The 19,750-nt window shown below is 46.4% G+C and overlaps 1 protein-coding gene across 1 annotated transcript in view; it reads left to right on the top strand.

Moving 5' to 3' along the window:
* The window catches only part of PPAP2B (phosphatidic acid phosphatase type 2B), a 59,957-nt gene that overhangs the window by 12,242 nt on the left and 27,965 nt on the right, over nt 1-19,750 (top strand). Inside the window, exon 2 of the mRNA XM_009993604.1 lies at nt 19,703-19,720. Within this exon, the coding sequence (XP_009991906.1) occupies nt 19,703-19,720 (18 nt within the window). The remainder of the gene's footprint in view (nt 1-19,702; nt 19,721-19,750) is intronic.

Here is a 19,750-nt window from a genome sequence, read left to right as displayed (position 1 = left end):
GGCAGAGCCCTGCGGGTGCCCCGAGCCGCAGCCCCCTCCCTGCGCCTCCTGCTTCGTCGCCCCCAAAAATAGAGTCACCCCAAACTCTGGCCACTGGTCGCTCTGTTTAACCCCGACGTGGGGTTTACCCGCGGTGCTGCCTTTTCCCTCTCCCTCCCCTTCTCGCACCCAGCGCTGAAGTTGTTGCTTGAGAAGGGTTTCTTTGAAGTGCTCCTCAGGCACCTCGCAGTCCCTGGCAGAGCTCTGGCTTTGCTGGCCCGTTTGGCTTGGGGAAAGGGGGTGGCACGTAAGGGAACTGTCAGCAGTGGGTCTCAGAAAGGCTCTGCATGCCAGGACATCAACTGTTCAATTACGGCTGCAGTGCTGGATGTTTAATTGACAGACACAGGCAGGGGAAATCGCCTGGCTCCCAACAAAGAGATTAATAACACAACAGCACGTGAGTTTAATACTCCAGACACCACAGTCTTTAAAACAATTGTTTCTGCTTAGAGCCCGTTTTTTAAAGACTGTCAGTTTGATTTAATTTTTATGCACTTTATTGATCATCTGGTGTGTGTTATGAGGCACTAATACATTAAGGAGGGAGGCATGGTTTTCTCTTCATATTCCCACAAGAGCAGAGGCCAGTGCAGAAAACTTCATCTTCTTGTATCTGGAAAAAATAAAAATACTTGGTATCCCATATATGAAACTCCTGTAAGTAAAAACATGGCTAGCTTGACTTGCCTCACTTCTTTCAACAGAAGGTTGGATTCCTAGTAAAACAGCTCCTAGGAGTCAAAACTTTTAAACTTCTATTTATGCAAGTTTTCTTAACTTGAGGCGTTCCTGGCAGGAGTAAGTGCTGTTTGACTGGGTAAAGGCTCTTTCTTCCCCGGCTCTAGGCTAAGGGTCCTCGCTGCAAAAGCAGTTAGTTGACATGTGTTATTCTACTTGTGATAGTTTGGGTAAACAGAACTTGCCAAACTTCACTGGAAGGTATTGTTAGCAGGGAATGGTGTGATACAGCAAAACCCTGTGATTGTTGCTTTGTTTCATGTTGCTGCAGGTGGAAATTGGAAAGTAAACACCAGAGTTGGATTTTAGTTTATTTTTTAATTATTATTTTTTTGGCACTGTGAGGGTTATTTTAAAGTGAGACCATGAATTCAGCAGCTGAAGGGAAGTTTTTGGATCTGGTGATCACCAGCAGGTGAAGAGCACAGGTGGGATGTGGTAAGGGAGGTATCTGCATGATGGAGAGCCCATGATGTGTGTTTGGGGTGGGCTTTTCAAATACCCCCAGACCAGCAGTATCCAACCTACTGGTGTGTGACTGGACGTGAGTTTCTGTGGAAGCCAGCTGCCTCACTTGCAGAAGGCTTGTCTTACTCTTCTCTCTGCCTTTTGCTGGGAAGACTAAGAGCTTATGGCTTCCAAGCACTTGGTTCCCATTTTCTTCCTTCTGGAGCTTGTAAAAAAAAACCAACAAAACACTTTGAAGGTGAAAAAAAGTTGCTCTAGCTGAAACCTGTTTGAGAAAGTTGGACAGATGCAAGTTGATGGGTGTTTACATGTTCTGTAAAAATATTCTGAGTTCCATCTAAGTTAATGAGAAGCAGAATTGGGTGAGATGAGTTGTTTTAAGGTGGAGGTGCTCAGAAGGTCGTCTTCTGGTGCATGTAGGCACATGGCCAATGGCCTCCAGTGCAGTTAAACTGAGTTACACCTCTTGAGTGGCTGCCCAAAGACATTCAGAGTAGTAGGGAAACAAGGTTTTTTTTCTCATTTGAGGACCACTTTAGGAAATACTAAAAGTGGTCATTTGATTTGCAGAGGTCTGTGACACTGCCCAGGCTTCTGCTGCAGGTACTGCTGTAGTTGTGACCCGAATCAGTTTTCTCGGGGGGGGGAAATGAAAAGAAAAAACCCTGGCTGAAATGTCTTTCAGAAACGACACACGTCGGCTCTCTGTGAGGTGGTAGATGTGTACAAACCCTTCTTTGTTTACATACAAATTTAAACAAATTACCCAGAAGACAATTATCATAAACATCTAAGAAAGTCAGAATAAGTAAAGCAGAGCTATCAGGAGCTTCCTTCAGCTTTAATTTGATGTGAGTCGTTAGAAAGATCCACTTTTGTCTTTCATCCTTAAGTACAATGGTTATCTTGCTAGTAAATGCATAAGGGGGAGATTTGTATCTTCGTTCCTTGGGGATCGTTGTGGGGAGCAAAGTCCTCCAGCCATTGGCAGAAGTGCTTTGCTGGTGGAGTAGGTCAGATGGAGATCTGCTGAACTGGACCCTCCATTTCTCTTGCATTTCCAACTTGAGTTGGCAGAGAGCTGAATGTTTTGGAATACCCCCCTCCTCTAATTAGTGCACTTGGCACTGCCAAGTCCCTGGTTTCTTGCGTGAATAAAAGGTTTCATCACTGACACTGTGAACTTCCCAGAAATTTCATGTCAGCGCTTAACTCGGTAAAAGAGGCAGAAAAGAACTGAGTGTGCATTTATTAAAGCAGGTCATCCGAGGGGGGGAAAATAACTTTCTCCATCTGCTTCCTCCTCTCGGGAGGGCTCTGTTTAGAGAATTAGAAGATGCTTCCTGAAATTGTTAGGGCTGCAGGCAAGCTTGATGGGGTGGAAGAGTCCCCGCTGCCCCATCCCTGCCTCCCTGGTCGCTGTGACACATCTGAAAATGTGATTGAGAAGCTCAGCTGGGGGGGGCCTGAAGTTGCCCCCACTAAGCTGGTCAGTGTCTTCACATTGTAGAGCTGTAGGGAACTCTCTGAACAGCAAAATAAGAGGTGTCTTTGCTTCACCTGACCATCCTCAGCACCATCGCTTTGCCTGGAATTTCTTGCATCTCCTGCCTGGAGTTCTTATTGAGGGGGACTGGTGTGACCCTGGCTGGGGCAGGTTCCACAGGGCAGCTTTCCCTGGTGCCTTGAGGTTTTGCTGCCCATATGCAGCACTGCATAGAGCTCCTGCAAACAGCCACCACCTTTCTGCAGGAGACATGGGCCAGGCAGGGAAAGCCTTCTGCCCTGACCCTTGGGATGGGATGTTTTGGATCCTGGCCCCACAGATATAACATCTAGGGTTAAATTTACTTTTATTAGACCTGCTTTTTTTTTTTTTTTTTTTTTCCCTTGGCAGGGACTCCCTCCATTCAGCAAACTCTGAGCAGCCACCTGCACTTTGCTGACGGGAGCTAAGTTGAGCATTTCATCTTGGAAGAGGGGAAGGCTGTGTCAGCAAGGGCAGAGGGGCAGAGGAGGGTCTTCGGTAGCTTGTATTTGTGCAGCTTGCACAGGTAGAACAGCTTCCAAAAAGTCCTGCCTGTGCTATAAAATAGAGGGATTTCATCAGGCATACCTGCTTCCTAGGCCCCTGGAAATGGGGTTTATGGGAGCATATGTTTCAGGTTGGTGAGATGTAAATGGCACATAATTTACTGCCCTTCTTATTTTCTGTCTCTAATTTAATTTTCTCTCCTCTGTCAATCCCAGTTAATCTGTGAAACACAAGTTTTACTGCCTTTGAGAGGTTTTGAAGAGACAGATGGATAGGCCTCCTGCTACCTTAAGATCTCTTCAGCTTTCTCACAAATTTGGCATCTCCCCTTCTGTAGTGAGCTTGATGCTAAAATGAACTTTGAAAGTAAATATTTACTCTGGTAGGACCTTGACATGTTTATATAAGTGGGGATATAATCTTATAATTTGGACTAACAGTTTAGATTACTCTTGACTTTCCTCTTCTGTGGAAGAAAACTGTGTTGTTGTCCAGCTTTCAGAAGCAGAAAGGGTTGGAGCTCTGCTGGAGGCCCTGTTGCTCCATCACCAAAATCAATGCAAGCAGGCCTGGGATTGTCATTTAAGGAGTGGGAGGAATTAGAGACAAGGGATGAGGTTAGAGTTGTTTGGATGTTGGAAAGTTGAATTTGATGAGCTAAGCAACTTAAACTTTGTTTGGGTTGAGGGTTGTTTTTTTATTGTTATTTTTAAGACTACCCTGCCGTGCAGGGCTCGCTCGTCATGTAGGTAACATCCTTCTATGCGCTCCTGAAGAAACTGCTGAGGCAGCTGTTTCTTATTTTCATCAGGGGACAGGGAGATCTGACTGCACTAAACCAGCCAGGCAGTCCCAACGCCTTGGTGTTGTCTGCTCCCTGCCGTGTCTTCTCGGTGTTGGGGGAGGACTGAGTCCACACACCACATGCGAGAAGCTGTGTGGGTGGAGAGTCGTCATCATGTTTTGAGCATCCCTGGATGGGGTTTGGTCGTTCGTTGATGGTTTTGTATTGCTTATTTTAACACCTGTAGGAGCTCTTGGTGGCCACAAGCTCCCTGAGAGGCAGCAGGGTCTGTCTTAGGGATGGCTGGTCTGGAAGAGCTTTGGCAAAGGTGGTTTTGCAGAGGTGGCATCTCAGCATGGGGTTGTGTGATTGCATCCCACCATTGCTTGGGAGTAGAGGAGCTTTTTTTGCGCCTTGAAAAGCTTCTTATTTAACCAGCAGTTGGCATCTAAGCATGATTACCCATCTTTAGTCTTGAGCTGCACTTGAAAGACCAAAGGAGCCAAAGATGAATGGAAGAAAAGATGAGAGAGAAATATTTTGGGGGTGTTTAAAATACACTTTCTTGTGTGCGTCTTGGCATTATAAAACCCCAAAAAACCTATCAAGAGCAGGTTATTAGTGACAATTATACTTGAGGTGTTAATTGCAGAACAAGGAAATGCTGTACCTATGGCAAACTGAGTCCTTGGGGGTATGAATCTCCTGGCTTTCCCGAGTCGGTGGAATTTGGCCAGCCTGAAGATGTGTCTCCAGGAAAGCAGAATTATGTGCAACTGCTTCATGGCCAGAAGTGCTTGGAATCCTGTGTACCTGCTGCTGAGGCAGGCAGGAGATGGGATCACAGTTACAGCAGATGACATTTTTTTAATCGTCTCTGTTTGTAGTGAGCAGAGTAAATAATATAAACATCACTCCCAGATCAAACAGATTATTTTTATACACTTTAAATCTCGATTTAATATGCATGCCTCTCTTAGGCTGTTTTGGTCTGGCTTTGTTTGTCTAGATACAGGCTGAGGGTATATCCTCCAGATGCGTGTGCCTCCGTGTCCCGCCCAGGGATGGTTTGCATACCACAGCTGGGAAACCCGCGCTGCACGGGCACAGTCTTGCAAACTAGGGCTCTCCTCTTTACCGCCCGCATCTGAGGTAGGGAGGGTGTTTGCCTGCCTCCATCTCTGCCTGAAATCACTTTAAAAGGAGGGGTAGAAAAGCCCCAGCCTCGCTCTCCGTAGGTTGCCCTGGCGGAGCAGGCTCCATCCTCTCCGCTTGGTTCATACAATGCTCCCGCTTCATCCCTGGCAATCCAGAAGGGACCGTTGTGGTCTCCCCGTCTGCCTGTGCCTCAAACAAGGGCCTGCCTGTTGAAGGCAGCGTGGGGAAAGGCAGCAGCCTCAGACCCAACTTTCCCAGCATCCACACAGCCACCAGAGCTGAGAATTTCAGCTTTCCCCAGCCCCTGCATCCCTGGGAGGCTGCATCCCGGGATGAGGGCTGCTGGGAAACCCCCTCCCTGGGTGCAGCTTTCCCTCCTGTGCAGCAGGATGCCAGTATAAGATGTTTTAGTATAAGTATGCGTATTTTTTCTTCTTTTTGTTCTCTTTTAGGGCCCTGGCTTCTGTAGTTGTGGTGGTGGTTTTTTGGTAGGTCATGTTTCGTATTAGAAAAAAAAAACCAAAACTTGAAAATGAGAATCGAGTGAATGATAAAGCCTGAAAAAAAAGAGGTACATTAAAGTAATCCAGTGTTTGTTCTATAATGATAAAGTCTGAAGGCAGTTTTCTGAATATGCTTCATTATGATTATTTTTTGTTTCTCTAGCTGGTGTGGCAGAGCTATGGGACCCTGGGGACAGCAGAGGCTAAATCAGCCCTCTGTGCTTCCCCCTCACTAAAATGGTGCCACAGAGACCTCAGCTGGGGGGGTCTCACCAAAAGTTGGAAGAGCCTGCCCTGTCTGTCTCTCATCTCCCCATGGATCAGCGTAGTCCCTTTCTCAGAAGGGCATTCCTATATGTTTCAAAGCCACCCTATCTATTCCTGTTTTGCTGTCTCCCAGGACATCATCTTTGGAGAAGCACTAGCTGCTCCATGATTTTCAGAGGTGAAAAGCTCCTTAGGGCAGATTGGGTGTCTGTGTACAGGGTTGTGTTGGAGCAGCTGTTGGGAAGTTACAGTCAGGCATCCCTTCATGTCTTTTAGCTGCACGCAATGGCCCAGTTGTTGTGGTGGGATCTCAGGCAGCAGAAGCTGCTTCTCACGTTAAACCTGAGGAGGCAGAACATCACCAAAAAAGAGGAATTGGAAGTGTCTGCATGTAGCTTTTGCTTGCAAACCATTGGAAAACTTGCCTTAAGCTTCAAGTTTGTTACCGAGGCAATGTATTAACACCTTTGAAAATTAGGTTTGTCCTGGTGGGTTTCCAAGTATCAGAAATTTCTGCAAACTCCCTCCTTCAAGCTGGTCACGTAAGTGGGCTTGTTTTTCACATGCGTTGGATGTTTGAAGACAGAGGTTTGAAAACCAACTCTCCACATTGAGTAAATGTTAAAAGCAGAGCATGTAATTTAACTCCAGAGCACCTGATGCTCTGAAAATGCTTGTGCTCTTTATTCCATGTGTTCTTGTCCCGGTGTTGGCCTGTTGCTCACACCCATATATGAGCCTGTCTTATCTGAGCATATGGTGCTCTCAGTCAGGAGCTGCAGGGTGAGGTTGGGGCTGCCAGCCAAAGCTCAAATGAGGCTGCATTTGGTCTGACAGTGCTGGTGATACCAAATCAGAGGAGGGTGTTCTTCATCTTCTAGTACTTCCCCATAATTTTTCATCCCTTGCCCAAAAAGACAAGAAAGCCGTGTTGACAGTGGCACAGAGAAGCTTGGGAGATGCTTCCAGCCTTTCTGATAAAACATACCAGCTGGCTTAACCTGTAGTGCCTTGAGAGACGTGGCAAATTGAGGCTGGGTTAGCACTGCTGGGTTAACCCAGACCTTGCCCTCAGCATCAAAGGTAACTCTGGCAGTGGAGGTGCCCTTCGCTGCTTTGGGAGTTTGCAGGCAGCAGGCTGCACCTCTTGGAGCAGCTTCAGCTTTGCACATTGAAGGAGCTTAGAACAGAACAGCTCGTCCTTCCACGGGGTTAAACAGCAGAAGTGAAAGTTACTGGTTAGTGGTTTTGGGCAGCCATCCCTCTGGAAACAACTGGTGCTCCCTCAGAGGTTGCTTCTCCCAGCAGTGTCAGGGTTGTAGCCTGCTGCTGTGCAGAGGAAGCGAGAGGCTGCATGGCACCCTGCAATTACCTTTCCACTGGCTTTGCTGGAACTCGGTGGGAATGACAGCCATTTTTGAAAGCTTTTACAGCAGTGTCCCCATGTCTGATCATGCACAGGCTGAAGACATGCTCTGCACACAGATCTTAAGTGCATTGCTGTTAATTCAGTGTGGACTCATGCAAAGCTGAGCTACTGTCACAAAATGTCCGGCCACTGAATTTGAAAGCCTATGTGCCAAATGGGCTTCTTGTCTTCTTGATGCTTAGCAGGTTATTTTTGACCTTTTGTTTTGGGGTGGGCCTTTCTTTAAGCCTGGCCATGAGGCTCATCTTGGGGCTGGCTGGAGTGAACAGCCAGACCAGCCCCATTACTGTCCCCACCAATGATGGTAGCAAGGGCTTTTCTGGTCTTTGTAGCGGTGCGGTGGCCGCGGCAACCAGCCCTGCACCCCAAGCATTCTGAAGGCTTGCAAAGCTTTTAATGCAAAATCCACCACTCTTTAAAGTGTTAGTTTCCAAAGGGAAAGTCAAAAATAACGTGGTTGAACCACTGGTAAGCAGGTCTGGTCAGTGAACCTTGAGCATGTTTATGTTCTGAGTGATGCTCAGGGAGTAATTCTGGATGGACAGTAAGCTGATGGCAGGCAGCAAAACTCCTTTGAAGTCAATAGCTGTGAATCAGTTAGGTGTTGGCAGGCATGAGAGACTGCTTTGATCACAGATCAGATGGCCCTTGCACTTTTGGGGAGCTGCTTCTCCTTCCTGGGCTGCAGCCCAGCCAAAGCCCCTGAGGAGACCTGTGCCAGGATGTGAGCCCTGCTGCCCTCTGTCCTGCCCAGGCACGTCGTGGGGGAGCTTTGTGCTGCTGGGAATTTCTAATCTGAGGAGACAGGGAGCTGAAGGAGCATCACCTCTGTGCGTGGGCAGGGAGCTGGAGCAGGGCAAGGGCACACTTTGAAGGCAATATTTCCAGTACAGATGCACCCAAGTGCCTAGTGGGGTTTTAAGAGCTGCTGGGGCACCTTAAATTCCTAATGATTTCAGTGAAGCTGCAAATTTGAGTGCTTCTGCCAGGGCATTGCCTGCCTCTCAAGTTATCTTTTGAAACTGGATCCTCAGGGATGTGCAACCAAAGTTCTGCAGCTCTGAGGGCTTGGGCCAAAGTGAGTCCCTAGGACATGCGTGCACCTGTCCCAAAGCTTCCCACCTCAATTCCTGTGAAAGCTTCCCAGGGTAGTTTTGTTCCCGTGCTTCCGTGTTCTGTAGAAAAGGAAAGCAACCTTGCATCATTAGCTGTAACAGGCAATGGCTCATGTGTTCCCAAAATAAGAGCTGAAATTTTTCTGGTTAAGGATATAGGAGGGAAAGGTGCACTGAGACATCTGCCAGGTGATAACAGTACTGGCTAATTCTCAGAGGAAGGGCTTGGAGAGGGGGCTTTAGCCCACTCATACTTGCCAAGCTAAGAAAAAAATTCCCTTTTCTGCTTAGCCAAGAGGGGCTTGTTTTCAGTAGAGGCCTCAGGTTTTTTGTTGGTTTAGTTTTGGGTTGGTGTTTTTTTTTATTCTGACCAAAGTTTGCTACATCAGTGACTACCTCATCAAATAATTCTGTATTTTTTTCCCATGATCCAGAACAGGTATTTTTTTCATCTAGCACTCCTTGTTTCTTGACCATCCCTGCAGCTTTAGCATGCAGCTGTCATTCTGCTGCAGCTCCCACAAAGCGGCTGAAAACCAAGGTAACAGCAACATTTTGAGTGAAGGGGATGAAATGTGGAATAGGTTCAGCATATTTCTTTGTCATTGTTGGAGTCCTATTCAGTCTGGAGCTGAATAGGAGGCTGATTAGCATGTGGAAGCATTTCTAAAGCATTGGGCTGGGAGGGTTAGGGTTGTTTTTTTTCCTTAAAGGAGAAGTTTTGTGGCACTAGTTTTTCTGACTGAGTTGGCATGAATCTTTGTCAAATGCAAACCCATGGAAAAGTCAAATAGTGTTTTAGAGAGAGCCTGTTTTGATAAATCACTGCATGCATGGGCACAAAGAGATTTTCCAGTGCCTAAAGCTTTAAGGGCTACGGCAGGGTCTAGGGACACTGTGTTTAAAACAGCCAGAGAAGTGGGATAGAGCTTGGGATACATGTGGATTGGGGATGTAACATAGGGAACTTTGCTTTTGCTCTTGCTGAAGTTGTCTGCAAAACTGGGTGTTGCTTTATGAACGCAGGATCAGGTCCACAGCCTGGAAATCCACCTGCTTAAATGCTCAGCGTTTTGCTTTCACAGAGAGAGAGATAACGCTGAGGTTGAATAAAAAGCTCACTGCAAGTTCAAAACAACTTTTCCCCGATGAGATTGCTTCAAGTCCTGGGCCTGAGGCTTGGAGAAGAGGGTTGGTTTTTTTCCCTTTGGTGTCAGGGCAAGGTGTGGGGCTGATGTTCCAGTTTGAGTCTCTTGCTGTAAGTCTGCTGTGTTTCCCTCTCTTAACTGAAACTATTGCCTTGTGGGTCTCAGGAGGTCCTGCCAGGGAAGAACCACATGCCCTGCTTTTTGTGGGATTGCAGGATTTTGGCGTGCTTGCAACCCCAGGGAAGACAGGAGACCCTGTTGCACACTGGGGACTGTATGGATGCAGGAGACTTGTCCCCTGAGCTTGCAGACCGAGTGGGCAGTGCAGGAAAATTCATCTAATTTCTGAGTGAAGTGAATGATGGATTTGAAGTTGCATGGAAAACTCATGGCAGCAGTTGGAGTTGAACCCTCCTGCTGTTGCATGTGTGGACCAAATCCTGTGCCTGGATTTCTCCATGGAGCAGTGATGCCTTTTCTGGTTTTATTTCAATTACTCCAGTTTAAGAGCAGGGGGGGGAGTGAAAAAGCCTCTCTAGCTCACTGCTGTGCCTTAATGTAGGCTACTGAAGGCTGATTAAAGCTATAGTTTAATTAAGGAGAACTTAGCTGCTCTAGTCGCAATTCACGATTAAAGGATCGTTTGAAGTAATTGTATGATACTTCCCCCCTCCCTCCTTCCCTCTCTCCTTCTCTCCTATAACCTGAAGAAAGTTCCTAGCACTGTGCATGCCCCAGCACCGAGGTTTTGAGCACTATTACAGGACCACAAACCTGCTGGCGAATCTGGCCGCTGCCAAAGGCATCTGAACATTAAAAAAAGCCCTGCAGAGGGGTGGGAGGGAGTTCAATCTCAGGATACGCTGATTTGGAAAGGGAATCCAAACAAAGAGGCTTTTCAGCAGAGGCTGAGGCTTGGCTTCTCTCAAGGGCAGTTTGGGCTTGGGGAAGCATCCGGGAGGCGGCGAGGGGAGCAGGAGCCCATGGGCTGGATGCGGCGCGGTGTAAGGTTTCCCAGCACAGCCTGGTTTTGTGTTACAGGCTGGGGAGCTGGCTGTGAGCTCTCCTCTCCTTTCTTTTTATTTTCTTCTTCTCCTTTTATTTCTGTTGGAAACAAAGGAGAGGTTTAGGCTTCTTTTTTTTTTTTTTTTTTTAAATAAAGGTTTCTATCCCCTGTCCCACCACCTCTGCAGCTTTGTTGATGCCTCTCGCTTTCGATGCTGGAAGGGAACCCATCGGTCTCTCTGACCTGGAGAAGCCCTTTGCTGGATCCCACGCCAGCCTCATAGGGGCATTTTATTTGGCTGAGAAAGCACAGCTTGCTCACAGGCTCCCCGAGGGTGCTCTGGCAGGAGTCCAGGGTGCTGGTGGGACAGGCACCTCCTAAAGAAAGGTCTGGCTCAGATAAGAAGTGAAATGAGGTGGATGCTGGAGCACCTTTTTCACAGCAGGAAGGATGCAAAGTGGGGCACGTGTCTGCTGGGGCTTCTATTCCCACAGCAGCCCTGTCCCTTGTGGTGGCACCTCCAAGTGCCACCATGCTCTTGAGAAATGCCAGAAAAGCTGCGCAGGGACCAACCATCCCAACCGACCAGTTGGGTTGTTGGGGTTTTTTGGGGGTTTTTTTGTAGGCACCAGATGGTTTTAATAGAGGAAGGCTGAACTTCTTATGACCCTTCCCCACAGACGTTGTTTGTTTTGTAGTTGTGGCCAGGACAAAACCATGTCCCAGAACCTGCAGTGAGTGTGAGAGTTTGGTGCCTGGTGCCTTCTTCTCTAACCCCACCATGAGCCCTCCCCCAGCTGCCCCCTTGCTCCTCTGCCTGCCCTGCTTCCAAATTATCTGGAGGAAGCTGCTGGGCATGAAAGACTTGAGGCTTTCCACCGATCCTGGGGTAAAGAGATTAGCAAGAGTACAAATTAGAAGAAAGCAAAACATCTAAAAGCAAAGCACAAGGAAGCAATAAAATGTCAGGCCATGTTTTCCCTTCTGGTTGATTAAAAATTCTCCTGATAAGCAAGAAAGCTTTCATGGCTGGACAAGACCTGTATCGTGTCAAATGCAGTGAAAGGTTTATTAGAGGATAAAGTGGTGCAAGTGTTGGGTTGTGCTCATAGCCCTTCTGGCTTTGAGTTATCCCCCAGGACTGAAGGCGTTTTGCAGTGTTATGGGAGTAAGAAATGTGATGGAGAAACGTCTATGGAGAGGGAAAATGTGTATGGAAATGTGGGAGACATGGGTCACTGGAACATCTTGAACAACTGTCAAAAAAACTAACATAGAAATGGTCTGTTGGGGAAAGCTGTATGACAAAGGTACAGGAAGAAGAGCAAAAAACATCAAATTACTGCTAATGAGGGTTTCTGGTGTTATATGTATGCCCATAAAGAATCCAAGCCCATGACTGAGGCCACAGTTTTGCTGTGGCTTGTGCCGTTGGGAGAGTGTTACTTCAAGGCTGTTTCTGCAGATTCCTCTTTCTGCCCCTGTTCACAGTTTCTTTTCTGTCCAGAAGCACCAAACCTCCAGTAAATCTAAGATCATGCCCATCTCTTGGGCCATTCATTCCATGGTGGCTCTGGGGACAAGAGGCCACCAAGATGCTGCAGACTGGGAGGAGGAGAAGTTCAGTGGACTTGCCTTGGCTTTTGGAAAGTAGTGAGTCAAGTAGAAGGAGGAAATGAGGGCTGGGTCTCCTGCTCTCCATGGAAAGTCAACTGTGGTGGCAAACCAGCCCACTTGAAGACCTGCTTCAGGTCAGTGTCAAGATGCTCCACTGGGCCCATGGTTTCCCCTTAACTTGAGGAGTCAGTGCCTGCATTTCTGTTTGGGGATCAAACACAAGACAAGAATGAAAAAGCAGGAAAACAAAAGGTTCGTTTCTGTGCCCGTTGTATTTGACTTCCCAAGGTTTTAATTGCCAAGGGCTGCCTTGGGAGCCAGAGCCAGCTGGCTTCAAAGGGAGGTAGATCTCAATTTAAAAAAGGGCTTTTTGTTTGTATGTTTGGGTTTTTTTGGTCAGACAATCCAATAACTGCTAGATTTTCCTGCAGGAGATGCAGCTTTGTGTGCATTTTCTCTCCAAAGGTGAATTACCATTTTTACGTACCACCTCTGCCAGCTTCTCTAGCTACTACTAAAGCTCCTGTTGTTAGTAAGAAGGTAAAAGCAACAGGAATGGCAAGTATGGACTGCAAGTTACACCTCAATTTTAGAGCTTTTCTCCTTGGAGTAAAAAGGTGTGCTTTATTCAAAAGGAAAATACAGTAGGAGGTTCAACTTGCAGGCCCTTGGCCAATGGTTGCCTATGTCTTTGCAGACATTGGTTCACAGTGACAGCAGGATCAGGCCCACCAGTGTGTGGCCTGGGAACAGGCTGGACAATCCCAGTTTTGCTGCCAAAACCTCACTTGTACGGTTCCTTGAAAAGAGGGGGGGGAAAGGCCAGCTTAAAAATAATATATAATAGCAAAGCACGGGATATTTGGCACACTGGTTGTATAAATCTTGACATTAGCTACCTGTGAATCATCCAGCAGCACGTTAATTGGTGCCCCTCGGTAGATGAGGATTTGGCATCAGGTCTGCATGTAATTACAAGCCACACACAGAAGGACACAAGCAGCTAATGAACTCGTGCCAAACTCCAGCTCCGCGTCTGCGGCTTTTGAAGTTCTCTGGTCTTTCAGCGTTTTGTGTAGTGAGCACTGAAAGGCATCAAATCACTCCTTTGACAGCGCCTAGAAAGGGTCGGTTTGTTGAATAACTTGAGTCCCTCCAAACTCCCATCTGAGAACTGGAGCATCTATAGGTGCCTTTCTCAGCAGAGCAGTAAATAGGCTGGAAATAGAGGACACCCCTAGGAGCTGCTGAGCTCCTGCCTTACTGACCGGCGCCAACAGGCTCTGGTTGCCACGATGGGCTGCAAGAAAAGAAACTATTTCCAGTTAAGAAATCCTTCACAAAAATCCTAACCAACGGTCTGGGCTTTTTTCCCCCAAGTATCAAAAGGCTTAAAAGGGAGGCCGTGCAAAGCGGGCAGCAGCTCATTGCACGGGCCTGTGGTTGTATCCCTGGCACAAGGGAGGTGGTGAAAGGGTTTTTGGAGGGTTTCTGCTCCGTTGGGAGGGCAAGTTTTCGTGATGCTGGATTTGGAAGGTTGTGGTGCTTTTCCATCAGTTCTTTGTTGCTGGGGTCAGCTCTTAGCCTGAGCTCTTCTCTTCCTCTTTTCATGTCTGAGGTGACAAAGGGAGTTTTTTGTTGAGATAAAAACAATTTCCATGAAAACCTGCGATTTTCAGGCAAACATACCAGGCAGGTTTCATGGCAGTACCATGGTGAAGAGGAATAATGCAACTTGGCATGAAGCCCTTCTGAAAAAAAATAAAAAAGGGAGGGGGAACAGAAGAGCCTTTGTCAGAATTAACCGCAATAAAGAAAAAGGGACTGCTATTCCCTTGGGCTTCTTTAACCTTTTTTCCCCCAATTTATTCACACGTTCCTTGACAGCATTGCTACAGGGGGGCTGGAAAGGGAAATTGGGAATTATCCATTTTGGGGTTTAAAGAGCACAGGACATATTGTGTCTCTTGAGTCAGGATGAATAGGGACTTGGCAGTTGCCTGTGCCCACCCAATCTATACTGTCCCCAAAGGAAAGGCCCACCTGATTTATACTGTCCCCTAAGGAAAGGGGGCTCTGAAATGTCACCTGGCTGCAAAACGCAGCCATCGTGGTGAGGTCTGGGCTGTGTATGGGAAAGGGGCTGTTGTGACAGTGTGTGTGACAAGTGGATGTGCCCACCATGGCTGGCTGCTGTGGCAGCACTGGCCCTGTGCTTGCAGAAGAGCCTGGTGACATTTTAGGCATTGCTGTGACACTGCGGTGTCACCTGGGTTTGCAGAATATACTGTTTCTTAGGGGGATAAAAAGCACCCAGAAGTCTGAGATGGTGTGCAGCATGGAGCCACGCTGTCCCAAAACGAGTGTTTGGCTCTCAGGGACCCAAATATTCATGAGTTCAGATGGGTCAGGGTGGGTAAGTCCTTGTGAACAGTGCAGGGTGGGCACATCTGTCCCTGTGGGTGATGGCTTGACACCAAAGTGTCCCATTCACAGCTGCTTGCCACCAGGGTAACTCCAGCTTTGTAGCAGCATGGCCAGGGCAGCAGCTGTCACACCTCTTCCTTCCCCTGCAAAGTCTGCCCTCCCTGTTACAGAAGGCTGTTTTATTTAGAAGCATGATTTTACATATTTTTTAAAAACATTACCTGGGTGCCAGTGCTGTCTCAGTTATGTTGTGTTGTTGTGCACCAGGGTGCAGCTCTGGTGCAGTAACTGCAGTCAAAATACAGAGGAGGGAGAAAACAGATAATCTTAAACCTTTTTGGGTCCTGGGGAGGGACTTCTTACTGGGGTGTGTAGTGATAGGATGAGGGGTAATGGTTTTAAGCTGGAAGAGATTTAGAGTTAGACATTAGAAAGGAATTCTTAAGTGTGAGGGTGGTGAGACACTGACCCAGGTTGCCTTGAGAAGCTGTGGCTGCCCCCTGTCTGGAAGTGTTCAAGGGCAGGTTGGATGGGGCTCTGAACAACCTGGTCTAGTGGGAGGTGTCCCTGCCCATGCAGGGGGGTTGGGACTAGATGATCTGTAAGGTCCCTCCCCTTGCCATTTTATGATTCTAACCCATCTGTGAAGAGGCAAAGCCTTACTAAGCTCTCCTCCAGGAGATCAAACCCCCATTGCTCGAAGGGCCTTTGGATCATTTCCACCTGTGCTCACATTTTTTTGCCTTTCAGCACTGTGTGCTGTGCATTATATCCTGGAAACTACCAAATCTCAACTACCGAGGGGGAAAAGTTTCATTTCCAGTTAATCAAGGGAGTTGTGTAATACCATTTTCTCCCGGGGAACTTCCAGAAAAAAAGAAAGGAGACGTGGGGGGGAGAAGGGGGGTATTATATAAAGCAGGTATATTAAGAGGAAATAAATTATGAATTAAAAGTGATTAGTGAACTTTTAAGGAGGAGGTCAGAAGTGCCTTTTGGACTACAAACTTTTTAAGCTTTCAGTGCTTGTATTTGGTTACAGAGTTATAACCAGGCCTTATTTGTGCAGGTGGCTGCTGCTTCACATCCAAAGAAGGATTTTGCATTTACAATAGGTATATTGACAGAACTGGGTCAGAAAGCTACTCATGGCCAGCTTCAATGCTGTGGATGAGGGCTCAGCTGCCTCCTGTGCAGGGGGAGCTGCTCCCCAAAACGTGCTTAATTAAGCAGCAGCATCCCAGCTACAGTTCCTGGCTGGGATGCTCCAGAAGGGGAAGCTTGGGAAGTTCAGCAGATACATTTATTTCTTTTTTTAAGGGTCCTGATGTTGACCAGGTGAACTGGCTTCATGTTTGCTTCAAAAGCTTTCCATCTTTATTGATTTTAATAATAATCAAGAATTTTGTTAACTGCATCTTGTTGGCTGTAGTTTTTTATATCTGATCAGTCTTGTTAGGGTTCAGCTGTGCAAAGAGAAGGGCTTGCACCTGGTGGTGTTTGAGGGCAGTGAACTTAGGGAGTCTCTGCTTGATATTTGATGTATTAAAACAATACCTACAGCTCAGAAAACTTCCCTCTTAATAGAGGTTGGTGGAGTGGAGCAGATCTGTTATTATATGGGGAAATATTGGAGTTCACACAGCCAGTGTGTGCCAGTGGGATGACCTGGATGAAAGGGAGCAGCAGCTCTGCTCACTCTTTCATCTCTTTGGAAGAAAACTCCTAGATTTCCCCTAAAGGAATGGGATGTTGTGCCCCTTTCCCACAGCACCAGCATTGCCTGGGCTGGGCAGTGGTCCGAGCCCTTCCTCGAAGGCAGAGTCTGGAGGAGTGGTGAGGCAGGGCTGGTTCCAAACCCCACTGACTGGCAGAGTAAACCGTGTTCACTTCGTTTGTAATTGAAAACATAATAGTCACCACAGTGTGTTTTTTCACACGATCCCTTTGCCCTGAGTATTGCAGAGTTCACAGCCACAATTTTAGTGTTATGGTTTTTTCTCCTCTATCCAAGCCCCTGCTCATCCTAGGTCAGACTTGTCGTGTCTGCCAGACCTTCCAAAGCACTTGGATGTGTAGAGGTACCACAAAAGGTGCTGGCACGTTGGGGTTTTCGTGGCATATCACACTTCATTCCTTGCTGGAGACAATGTGGAATGATGGCTTTGTTTCTATCGTGTTTGACTGGAGCTGGCTCTGGGTTCCTGTTGATAATGTCTCTTATATTCCCCCTCTCCAACTTTTGCTGGCCAGGCAGTCTGGCTTAAATCTGTTTTACCCCAAAAATGCAGAGTTTTATATGCATCTAGGTATTGTGGGCTGGATAAGACCTTTTGTTCTTATTAATGCATTTTTTAGGTATTAAATATATATGCACAGTTTAATATAAAGCTCTTTTTATACATCAGCTCATGGCAAACTCCCAGGAGGAACAAGTTAAAATTCCCTTCTCCTCTTTCTTTATTTGCACATGGTGTTTACCTCTGGAAATAGGTAAGAAGTACTCTAAAAGCTGTATTTCTCCCTGGAAAACCAATGGCAGCACTTCCATTCATCTGGAGCTCTTGGAGCAAAGGCCTGGCCCATCCTGCTCCAGCTGCACAAGGAAGTGTTTCTGCTGAGGTTCTGAATCCAGAGGAATTTTTAGTGCCTGAGAATAATTTGACATTTGGTTTAAAGCATCTGTGACCAAGAGCTTTTCTATTGTAATATCCTCCCAGAGTGGTTGGGTCAGTAAGCATCCAGCAGGTTGCCCAGGGCTGTAGTTACTGTGAAGGATGGTATGTCTCTGGATGATGGGTTTGATGTCAGTCATCTGGGGGCAATCCTGCCACCAGTTCTTCTTAGAGGCACGTCTCAAATACCTCTGCAGCTTGGGGTCGTCAGTGTTTATTAGAGTTATCCATATAGAAAATGAATGTCCTTTGTTTTCTTCTTGTTTGCCATTGCACTAGCAGGCATGAGGAGGCATTTTGCCTGGTGTTCCTGAATAACCAGTTCTTATTAAAAAAAAACAAAACAGACCCAAACCGAACAAACCCCAAAACTAAGAACTCAGAAAATATGAACTAAGTCAAAATGAACCTGTGACTGCTCACTAGGAAGTCTTGTAGACTTTGTAGCAGCTGGTGGACCTGAAAATGTTGAGGTTTACTTTGAAGTTCCTATGATTTGGTTGAAATATAACTAATAATAAATAAAGTGGACTGAAATGTCATCCTCTTGATAGGAAGGACACTAGATAGATTAATGTAAGTAGGCACAAAGGTTAGTTTGAGTTATGTGGAAGAACCTGCAGGAAGTAGAAAATTAACTAATATCTTGTCTTTTGTGGAAATCAATCCATTGTATTCTAGAACTTTTCCAAAGAGGTCAAATCAGAGAAATGCAAGATACGCTGATCCTTGTTTATAGATTCTTTAGTGCTGTAAAGCAGGTACCTGTTCTACAGTAAAGTCTAGGGTTTGTTTGTGTGTTTAGAGAATTGTCTCTCCTGCCTCTGTGTAGCTGAGAGCAGTGGAGCTGTAGCAGTTGAATGGGAATCTGTTTTGCAAACACAGATACTAGATGTGTTTTCAAAATACAGGCAGATGCACAGAGCAGTCTTCTGGACTGCTGGAACCAAGGTGAAGAGCAATAAAGACTGAGCAGCTAAAAAAACCAGAGTTGAATGTACTCTGTCGTGTTAACCTAATTATCTTGTGACTGTACCTGGACATCAGGTATCCAGATTCAGCCACAAACCACTGGGAAGGAGGCACATCACTGATGCTTTCAGATCCGAGAAAATCCCAACGTAACAGCTCAATTCAGCCTGTAGCAGGATCCTTCCTTTGGCTGCTGCTGGATGGTGGATCAGGTCCCTTGAGATCATTTTTTTGGTCGACCAAGCTCCTGCCCTTCCTCAGTCACCCAGTTTGTTGGTGCTGGTGCAGAATCAGCCTCTGTTGTGATTGTCAGCATATACCTGACATGATGGAAATGTGTAAATACTTCTATTCTTTGTGCTGTTTTCTCTCTCTCTCTCTTTCACTCTCTGTGTCTGTATATATATATGTAGTCAACTGGCTTCAAGAGTTGTCCACTGTTGCAGCAGCTGCCAAGGCTGATCTGCAGGGCTTCAATTCCTCTGTAAAAGCTGGGAAGCTCACTCTTAAAACCCCAATATAAGTCTTCCATGGCTAATTAGGTGGGTTTTTTTGCATTTCAAAATATGTACAAATATTGTAAACCAAATAAGGTTTATATGTACCCAAGATCAGCCACTAAGTATGTCAAATAGAAAGCCTGTCACTTGTAGGTACCCAAATATTTACAAAGTGTGTCCTGAATGAGGAATTGGATACCTTGCTCAGCTCTGCCAAATTATTTAATGGTCTTTTTCACTTATTAAGCTAGATGTCTAATCTACTGAAACCTTAAAAAACACACCCAGGGCCTGGACACTGGCAGCCAAACACATCTCAGAGGGTTTGGTAGAAATTACCATTGCTTTGTTGAGATAGCCAGCAACATCCCACTGACCCGCAGGGCTGAGAAGAAAGATTGAGTGGAAAAAAAAACGCCACCTCCCATCAAAACCAAACATTAAAAAAAAAAAAAAAAGCCCATGATGGTGTTTAATGAAGTGCAGAGGTGAAGGTTGAGCTGGGAAGAAGATGAGAGCTGCATGGGTGGGTCACTGCAGAAACACCTCTTCCCTTCCTATTCCCCCTGTGGCTTTTCCAATGGTAGCCAACAAAAGCTTATCCCCTTTTTTTTTTTTAACTTTTATTTTTTCTCCATTGAAACTTTTCAAAGCCTCTGAGTCTTGCAGTGCTGTACCCCACGCAGGGCCCTTTTTCTCTCCTGCTTTTGATTTTATGCACATTTCAAGCTGGTCAGGGAGTACATGGGGCTTTTGCAAGGTTTTTTGTTTAGGCTTAATGACGAGGTTTTAGCTTTCATGCTACCAACCTTCCCAAGATTATTGCCTATTAATTGGTCCTTGATAAAGGTGCTGACCAAGGAAAG

The sequence above is a fragment of the Chaetura pelagica genome, unplaced genomic scaffold, assembly GCF_000747805.2.
Source record: "Chaetura pelagica isolate M959 unplaced genomic scaffold, ChaPel_1.0 scaffold433, whole genome shotgun sequence".
Lineage (NCBI taxonomy): Eukaryota > Metazoa > Chordata > Aves > Apodiformes > Apodidae > Chaetura > Chaetura pelagica.
This window is presented reverse-complemented; position numbering and strand designations above follow the sequence as displayed.